General features: G+C 30.8%; 2 protein-coding genes across 2 annotated transcripts; one reads left to right on the top strand and one right to left on the bottom strand.

The window, feature by feature from the left end:
- Positions 1 to 3,010: 3,010 nt before the first annotated feature.
- LOC107613028 (putative pectate lyase 16) lies at positions 3,011 to 4,965 on the bottom strand. The gene is made up of 4 exons (XM_016314860.3): positions 4,255 to 4,965; positions 3,909 to 4,012; positions 3,323 to 3,461; positions 3,011 to 3,229 (listed from the first exon to the last, which is right to left on the bottom strand). The coding sequence occupies exons 1-4, from the start codon at positions 4,963 to 4,965 to the stop codon at positions 3,011 to 3,013; spliced, it is 1,173 nt and encodes a 390-aa protein (XP_016170346.1).
- Positions 4,966 to 8,321: 3,356 nt separating this feature from the next.
- LOC107613045 (cytochrome b561 and DOMON domain-containing protein At4g12980-like) lies at positions 8,322 to 9,490 on the top strand. Its single transcript, XM_016314883.3, has 3 exons — positions 8,322 to 8,662; positions 8,841 to 9,095; positions 9,197 to 9,490. The coding sequence occupies exons 1-3, from the start codon at positions 8,417 to 8,419 to the stop codon at positions 9,488 to 9,490; spliced, it is 795 nt and encodes a 264-aa protein (XP_016170369.1). The 5' UTR covers positions 8,322 to 8,416.
- Positions 9,491 to 9,724: the final 234 nt, after the last annotated feature.

Below are 9,724 nucleotides of genomic sequence, written 5' to 3'. Positions count from 1 at the left end.
TTTATTTAATAAAATAACTATTAAATATATTTTTTCTGTTTTTAAGAAATACTAACTTTTAATTAAAATTAAATATTTCTAGGTTCTTAATCATCCAAAAATGAGATATGTAAGTTTTTTTTAACCTATATCTGTCTCATTTTTTAATATTCAAGAATTTATCGGTTATTGTTAGAAACTTACGCGTAGGTTCAAAGAATAGTTTGGAACCTATTTAAGTTTTTCTCTTTATATAATGTATCAACTTCTTTTTTCCAATAATGTAATGTGTTCGAAGTTAAAAAAAAAAAACTTAAGATAATTTTTATTTTTAAATAAGTACTTTTAAAACGAACTATGATGCATGGATATTGATACGGATATGAATTATGACACGATATGGGACACAAAGACACGTGAATTTAAAATTCTTATAACACGGAGACACGTCATATATATAAAATATAAATTATTTTTTAGATAAATTGTAATAATATTTTAATATTTTATTAATATTAAAATATAAATTAATTTTTTAAATTATTGTTAATATTTTTTAATTATATAAAATATTTAAAATATATTTAGTTTTAATAATTAATGATATATACTATTTTTAAACTCATTTCAAGAATATATGTTAAAAATATAAGACTGGACATGCTGACATGTAATGATATTTAGGTGTGTCTAAATATGTCTGAAATTTTTTTTTTTTTTTTATTAAAACACGTACAAAAGACATGCGTGTCGAAGAAGTAACGAGTCCGGAGAAAACTGTTGATTATCATTCTTAAGTAGTGAATGAGTGTAAGAGAAGGAGAGGACGTGAATCCCAAGGAGGAAGACCTCCTGGGACGTCCAGTGATCAATAAGGAGCTTCCCTCTGAGGAACCAAAGGAATCTAAGCTTACGGTGAAAAATATTTGATGAGGAGATCCTTTGAAGTGTTCCTTGTGTTGCAAGAAACTTAAATAAAGCAAGAAAAGACAACTAACTAAAGAAAAGAGTAGTCTACGGAAAAAAGCAACACAACATCAGATATTATTTGTTGACTACTGCTTTTGATATTCAGGAATTAATCCATGTAATTGTCCCATGCCAAATTCCCATGTTCATCAATTCATTCTCTAATGAAAACAACAAGGTTACTACAATTACTATTACTACTCAGTATTCAGTATTCATCACTTGTGACACTGCTAGCTATCTCTGTCGTCAATGACGGATCCAGAAAATTTTAGTAGTAGAGGCAAAAATAATATATAAAAATAATAAAAATTTAACATAAATATATTTAGATATTGAAACTTCAAAATATATTAGTCAAACTTTAAATAATTTAATTAACACATCAAAAAATATATTAATTTAAAAATATTTTTTCGTCAAATATCCTCTATATCCGTCAACTCACATTTTATTGATTATTTTTTATATAATACAAAAAAAATTATAGCTCAATAATTAAAGAATCTATAAAAAAATATATAAAATTAAAGAAAAAACACAAAAATAATTACGAAAAAATAAAAATTTAGCTCAAACAATCATATTTTTTCATATAAATATAAATAATATCTTTTTTCTATTAAGTAATTATTCAAATATTTTTTTCCATTTAATTACACAATTGACACTATAATATTTATGGTAAAAAAATTTTTGATGAAAATAATTATTATACATAATACCAAAACTAAATTAAATAAATAGTAAAAATAAATAAATGATATATAATATATATTATCTCAAATTAATTTAAAAACTATTAAATACTAGCAGTCTCATTTTTATTTGAGAAACTAAATTTGATTTTGGATAATTAATTAATTAAATTATTATTACTATTTAATCAAGTATATTTATTTTTCTAATATAAAAAGATTAAATTTATATAATTCAATAATTTTTATGATTGTGTTATTAATTAATAACCTAAATTTTATCACACTAATATGGGGGCAAACTCATTATTTTAAGGGGGGCATTTGATACTTATTTGTATACTTATTATTTGTTTATAAGAATTTAATGGGGACAATTATCCCCACATACTTGTAAGTAAATCGGTCCCTGTCTGCAGGCACATGTGGGAGTGTTCTTTCACTATAAGTGACAGTTTTTGCTGTTCTTATTCTCCTAAAGCAACTGAGTCCTTGAGGCTGATGCTCAAGTATTGTACTAGTTACACTAGTTTTTATTGGAGAAATCTTGGTTCTCCTCAGCCTTATGATCGTGTTCCTCAATATGGAATCAGAATCGATTTCGATATTCCTGTAACTACAGGGTGTCTTCCCATGATGCATCTAAAGGAGGTGGAACTCGTGGATTTAATACAAAGACAGGAAATTTTATGTGCCTTTGTGAGAATGAAAATTTCACTACTCATTGCAAAAGTATCTTACAACCTCAATAATATAATTCTGCCCTTTTAATAAAGTAATAATCATGAATTGGATTTTGTATGTTATTTTTTATATTATAATTTTGCACAACACAATACGAGGACATATGTAATTGCAGGTTGTTACTGCTAATTGAAGTGGTGTATTGATTATTGTTCATAGCAAACTTTTTTAAGTTAAAAATGAGGGTAATCTATATTGTGTCTCCAGGAACAATAACTGGCATTTCGGTTGTTGGGGCATTTAGAATTGGAGAAGATATCTGATACTTGAAGAAAGTGAGAGCTAAAGCATCATTAACATGTGAAAAATAATTATTTCTTTAAAAAAAGTTATATTGTTAATAAATTTTTTATCTTATTGTAATGTATAAAATTTGTTATATTTTTGGAAATAATTTTGACAATTCATATTTTAGTACTGTAGACAACATTTTATATTATACGTTTATGTATTTGTTTACGCTTTAATTTTCCGTGGCATCTTTATGTATGTATTTAACGATCACAAGTACATTGAATGAAAAAGGACTTTGGTATACGAATCGTTACAATTTTTATCCATTTTCTTGATATCTAGTTACAAATACAGGCCTCAAAACGAGGAAATGTTAATGAAACGAATTAACATGCTCTGCCAACAATACAACTTAAGGGACCTGCATTGAGAGTTATTGTTGGCACCATGTACGCTCGAACAACATTAAAAGATTGAGTATTTGAATAATTTGGGGCACAATTCCCATATCCAGATGGTACAAAATATGCACCATTCACGAATAAATCCTTGGAAGACCTCCATTTCCAGTTCTTCCAGTTTTGCTTCGCTTCTCTCTTTGTAATCTGTCATCCAATGACCAATAACACAATACTACTCATCAGTTAATATATTTATTGGGTGTTTGATTTCATGATAATGCTTAATTCGTTTGCTACCTGTTTCGCGTTATCGTTATTTGGTGCTATATAAACGTTCCCTTCGCTTAAAATGGTTGGATTAGAACTCCCTCCTATAGCATACATTTTCCACTCATCATATTGGTTGTTGACCACATGGGCGTAACCAAATCTTACCCTACATGTATGTGTATTCATCAACGCGTCAATATATATAGTATTTGGAATTTAACATGCTGACTATACTCAAACTAAGATGATTTAATGCGAAGATGATAGCTAAAAATTGATTGATAATTTGACATGTTTTACTAAACTACTTAACATAATATATGTTAACATTTTAATTATCATTTTTTTAAAAAGACATCTTTATGTAGCCACCATTTGAAATTTCTTTCATAGTATATACAAAAATTAATGATTATATTAAGTGTTACACTAAAATCAGTTATCAAAGTTAGTTATCAATATAAAATATATATTTAAATACAAATACACATTAAAAATAAATTAAATCACATATGTATTTATATACAAATATATTAGTGGCTAATTTTAGTGACTGATTTTAGTGTACAAATAATATTTTTTTTTAAAAATAATTATTCTCATCATCCATCACCTTGGCATTCTTTCAGTTAGGCCACTAGCAAACCGGTTGAAGGCTATTGTTACCTTCATTATTTTATCTGCCGTGTATTCATCATTGTGTCCTAGTAGCATAACCTTCAATAATAAGCACCTTATTGTTAGAAAAATTATTAAAGAGAAAAATGTACGTACAATTATTTTTATTTGAAATTAATAATTAAAAATAATTAAATAATTAAATATACAATTATTTTTATTTAACTAAAATATTTTTAATTATAAACTTGACGTAAATGCAATTTTATGTGAGTTGTAAGTTGTAACCATTGAATATGATGAGAATAAGTAACTAGGTTGTAGTGTTGTTTTGTGCTTACTTTGTCATGCTGGGTGAAATAATTGTTAGAAATGGTAATGGAAGTTGAAGCATGAATAATATCAATTAGGCCATCAGCAGAACGTGCGAAGAAGCAATGATCAACCCAAATATTGGATGATGAAAATATGCTGATGGCGTCGCCGTCGGAGCCTCGACGGTGGCCGACATGGTCAGGGCTACTTCTGACGAGGCCAACCGTACCCGGTTGACAATCATGGATGCTAATGCCATGAATAATGACGTTGCTAACACCTTGTATTGTAATGCATGGCCCGTTTGATATCTCAACTTTGGCTCCTCTTCCATCAATGGTCTTGTAGCTATTCACTATGAGCTCATTCTCAAGCCTAATAACCATGTCTTTCTCAAACATTATCCATAGTGGCTCCATTTGAATTGCACCATAACGAAGCGTGCCTTTTGCTGGATTCACAGCATCATCTGAAGGATCGGTTACAATGTATAAGTTTCCATGTTTGCCTCCAATGGCGCCTTGGCCGAAACCAATAGCGCAATCGGCCAAGGCGTGCGGATTGGAGGCCCAGTTTGTTTGGGCTCGCCGGCAAGAGTCTATGGTGTTGAGGAATGGTTTATTCTTGGGAGGGTTGTGGATATGGTTTGAGAAAATTTGGGTTGTGTTGTATGTTGAATATGCATTAACAAAGGTTAAGAGGATTGAAGAAACTAAGAGGAAGGTTAAGGTGGCCATGCTCTTGTGATCTAAGGTGTTGAGGTAACAAAGGGAATGAATGTCTTTGATTTTAATAGGTGAAGGGAAGGTTGTGCACACACTTTAAGACCTTACACTTCAAATATTAATTCTTTTCGATTTTAGTTAACCAAAACGTGCGGCCACGAGCTTGGCTTGTTGCCTCCATTGACTCGCAAATAATAATAAAATTAGAGATGATATAATCAAAGCTTCGGATTTCAGTATATATATGATGATTCAATAGACATGCTATGTGGGGATTTCAGTAGTTGACAATGTTCATCAGAAAATCCAATGTTTGGACGGCTTTATAGTGCCGATGAAGCACGCTTTATCTTGAATAGACATGCCTAGGACTCAACATATATTTTAATCAAGCCAAAAACTAATTAAGTATGCTAATTCAGGTCCAAATACTACTTTATGTGGAGTCTGTCGTACCTATAATTATAATAACTACGATGGTTATATAATTTTAACAATATATTTTAAATATAGTTAAAATTAAAGTTTTATTTTTTTAATTTAAAAATATTATTAAACAAAAAAAATTTTAATTTTAGTATTATTTTTTAAATATCGTTAAAATTATATAATCACCGTAACTATTATAATCATATATACCATAAACTACTTTATTTTTATGTTACATGCATTACAAGTTTGTCTAGTTGTTACTTTGTAAGTTCTGCTGTGAAGCACTCAGGTTTAGGACGAGGGAAAGTACTTGATTTAATTTGTGAATGATAGAAGTTCAAATTGAAAATAAGTCGAGGACATTTCTTGTTTTTAGTTCTTAATTCTATCAACTAGCTTAAATTAAGTTATATGGATCTGTACTGCAGGAAAACGTTATCAGTGGTCGCACCACTATTTATCTGACTGCCTCAATGTAACAGATGAACAAATAAATAATTTTGGAGTTGTTTTATTGCAACAAATGAACAAACAAGCATCTCTTGCGTTGCTTCAAGCAACAAATGACCCTTCAACAGGTCTTCTCTGTATTTCTCTTTATCATACTGCTGTTTTCTCTTTGTTTCTTTATTCTATTCTGATTACTTTCTTCTCTGTATTTCTTTACTTTTTCTTAATACGTATTAAAACATATCTAGTGCTTCAACACCTAATATTATTTAGAATAAAATAACTTGTAATTCTACGGCTAAACCCATTGTTAAACAAACTTCGTTTTATTTGAAGTTTTAGAAGGCCTATACATTTTAATCAAAGATGGGCCACACAACCACGCTTTTTTGGTTTGGGACCAATGTTTCTGTTCCTAACACGAGGATACCATGTGAAACTAAAAAAATATTTTTAGAGATTGAAACAACTTGAGTTGATCTAGTGGTTAACTTACTGGTCCATTTAAGTAAGTATCGGAAATTCGAATTCTGCTTTGTGTATATATAATAGCTTATTGGCCAATGACAAATCCTTATTGAAGCTTTGATGAATTAATTCTTATTCCGCCAAATTAAAAAATACCATAAAAAAAATATTTTTAGAAATTGATTTGCCTTTCAGCTTAATTTGATAAGATCCCACACTTTGGAAGTAATTAAGAGGACACTGTTACGGAAAAACCGTTTGATTGGGAAAGAAAATGTTGATTAGCACATTAATCATGCCATAAATGTGCCTCCCCTCAGCACGTGTTGTGATCTAAATATCTAATAACTTGCATAGTAAACAAGTGATCAGATAAAGGTCCATGAAGTGCGTCTATACCAACAGATAAAAAAATTCGACTATTGAATTCTCATATGATAGCAGAGTATCATTAAATGATTTGATATAATTGGCAAAACTACTTGACATAACACATATACACATCTCAGTTATTATTTTATTTTCAGGTGAATACATTTTGATGTAAGTAACCATCAATTTGCATTGATAGTTTAATAAGATGTTTGAATTCGCTTTCATTGTAATTCCATGTTGGAGCATATGAATTTGTATGCTAACTTCTGTTGATGAGTATGACAGTTGGCATATACGCCATGGTGCTTATATACGCAGCAGCATATCATCAATTCTATAATCATTATTATTGTGTAACACTGATGCCAATTATTCAGAGCATCCAGAATAATATCATATTATTCCACATAAATATATATATAAACAACAGGAAAAAGCAAATTTAGAATAAGAATCAGAATTGAAACATTGATGTTACTATTAATAATTATGCATAGTTGCACATTCCATAAGCACAATACTCTCCCTTCCTGCACTTCTTGTAGCAGCCACCACAGTTTCTTTTGTCATAATATATATTGACACATTTGCCCTTGCAGCAAACCTCAGTGTACTTGCACCTATATCCACACATTCCACAGTTGAAACGGTCACTCTTTACATTCACACATTTCTTCTTGCAGCAGTCAGGGCCAGGGCTGTTCTTCATCCTGCAAACATTTGGATACTTGTTGCATGTCATGTATGCCGTCGAGTAGTGTGGCGCAAGGAACCGGCTGAATCCCCTTAAAGATGATTCACTCTCTTCTTCAATTTTAGATGATGCATCAGCCAAAGAAGATGTAACTATGGCCAGTGTTATTGTAGCTGCAGAGAGCACAAATAATGCATTGAAGAGCTTCATGGCTATAGTTAGTAAGACAAAGAATTGAATGGTGATAGTGGTGGTGGTGGTGGAGGAATTGTTAGAGGAAGTGTTTTTATACAGAAAAAAAGAGGTTGAAATGGAAGTGGAAGTGGAAAAGGCGTTGACAAGAGGAAACTGAAGTCATAAGTCTTGCTTTTTCTCATTGCTCTAAGTTCAAAATACTGCATAGAAATTAATGTAAACGAGTTAAGGAAAAATAGAAAGAAAAAATCTTTTGATTGCTTTTAAAGAAAAGGTAGCTCTCCAAATGAATCTATTACTCCAGTTTGAAGCTAACCATGCAAATGCAATGAATTAGACCACATAATATGTAATAACTGTGGAGTACGCAGAATTAAGAATTTTCCTAGTTAAATTGGTGCTACGATTTGAAGTTTAACATTGCTAGAGCATGGAGGGAAAATAGAAAGGTTCATTGAAACTTGAAAGTGGAAGGTTTAACTTAAGAGAGGAATAATATCCGATTGTGTTATTGCGATTGAAGCAAGTCAGATATTATTCCTTTTAGTTTTCATAAGGAAAGCATATATTCTTAATTATTGCAAGTACCACTTAAAAAATTGGTGGTCATGGTGTCTTTTCCTTATGATATCTCTACTTAAGTGATTAAATTTAATGGCATTTCTTTTAAACTAGAGAAGTAAGGAACTGTTTGCCTAAATAAAATCTATGGGGATCACATTTATTGTTGTGTTAGCAAGTTGTGTGTGTGAGGAAAGAGCTAGCATTTTGGATGTTACAATCACTTCACTTTTGTTTCACAAAGTTGAGAAAGTGACATTAAGACATTGATATTGACATATATATGCTATGGCAATATCAACCTGTACCCTTATTCTTGTAGGTATATTTGTTCCCTACCTCCCTATCTATGCTCAAGTTCAAAGTCAAAGTCAAAGAACAATTCTCTCTGATCTTGACACCAAAATCAATGAAGTGGAGGTTCAGATGAATGCCTTTCATCTACAAAGGCCAGAAACTGCTGAAACAACATATGAAATATCACACAATAATGGCCATGCTCCCCCACATCATCATAAACGCCACCTCCAAAATGTAAGGTCAATTATTAACACTAAAAACATATATTCCCTTTCTTTGTTTTTATCAGTCTAAGCTTGTACATCTTTAAATTAATGTATCTAAATTGAAAGAAGAATTCATAGGTTACCATTTAACATTAATTGTCAATTGATATACTATACTATACTGACATGTGTGAACATTATCATAGGTTTATGCGATTCTAGTCCTGCTAGGGTGGGGTATTTTGCTACCCATAGGGGTGGTCATAGCAAGATATTGCAGAACAGATCCTTTGAAGTTTAATGAATGGTACTATTGTCACATAATGTGCCAGATTCTAGGATATATCCTAGGCTTATTGGGATGGAGCTTTGGTCTTTGGCTTGAAAAATCATCAAAAGAGTTTGTGCCTAAAACACAACATACTCTAAGCATCATTGCTTTCATATTCATAAACATACAAGTGAGTGGTCTCAAGTTTCTTAAATATACTCTAATGTTCTAATGTTGAAAAGGTCTTAACATTTTTTCTCTTACTGGTATGCTATTGATGATGTTATTCAGATGCTTTCCATTTGTATAAGACCAAACAAAGAAGCTGGGTATTGTAAGTGCTGGAACATATGCCACCATGTTCTGGGGTATGCCATAATTGGAATTGTTGTAGCAGACATATTTGAAGGGCTAAACAATAATCAGAGTCATGCTGAAAATTTGAAATGGGGTTATGTTGGAGTGCTTGGAGTTTTAGCTCTCATAGTTGTACCAATGGAAATATTCAGATGCAAGTCTATGATAATGCATCTCTCTCTGCATTTCACTCGCAGCAAGTTTACTAATTCACCTGAAATTAGTTAGACTAAAAAAATGGATTGAAAACTTAGATTAAGTTACACTTTCACCAAGTTACTCGTTTAAAAAATTAAAAATAAAATCAGAAAGTAAACTATACAGAAAAGGGAGGAAATCTAATAAGAAAGAGATAGCTGTCAATCCCTTTGCTTTGGCTTTGGTGAATAACAAGGAACAAACCTTGATACCCACTTAAAGGGGAAAATAATGATTAGTTTGAGGGTCTGTCTCTGACATGTT

Source organism: Arachis ipaensis, chromosome B1 (assembly GCF_059453495.1).
Source record: "Arachis ipaensis isolate K30076 ecotype BB chromosome B1, ASM5945349v1, whole genome shotgun sequence".
Lineage (NCBI taxonomy): Eukaryota > Viridiplantae > Streptophyta > Magnoliopsida > Fabales > Fabaceae > Arachis > Arachis ipaensis.
The sequence above is the reverse complement of the archived record's forward strand: the minus strand, read 5'-3'. Positions and strand labels throughout refer to the sequence as shown.

Bases quoted from the DNA above. Each gene is read 5' to 3' on its own strand.
- LOC107613045 (XM_016314883.3), top strand. From the start codon at position 8,417: ATGGCAATATCAACCTGTACCCTTATTCTTGTAGGTATATTTGTTCCC. The intron at 8,663-8,840 runs GTAAGGTCAATT...ACATTATCATAG, and splicing joins ATAAACGCCACCTCCAAAAT to GTTTATGCGATTCTAGTCCT. The intron at 9,096-9,196 runs GTGAGTGGTCTC...GATGTTATTCAG, and splicing joins TCATATTCATAAACATACAA to ATGCTTTCCATTTGTATAAG.
- LOC107613028 (XM_016314860.3), bottom strand. From the start codon at position 4,965: ATGGCCACCTTAACCTTCCTCTTAGTTTCTTCAATCCTCTTAACCTTT. The intron at 3,462-3,908 runs GTGATGGATGAT...ACATACATGTAG, and splicing joins CTAACTGAAAGAATGCCAAG to GGTAAGATTTGGTTACGCCC. The intron at 3,230-3,322 runs GTAGCAAACGAA...ATTGGATGACAG, and splicing joins ATAACGATAACGCGAAACAG to ATTACAAAGAGAGAAGCGAA.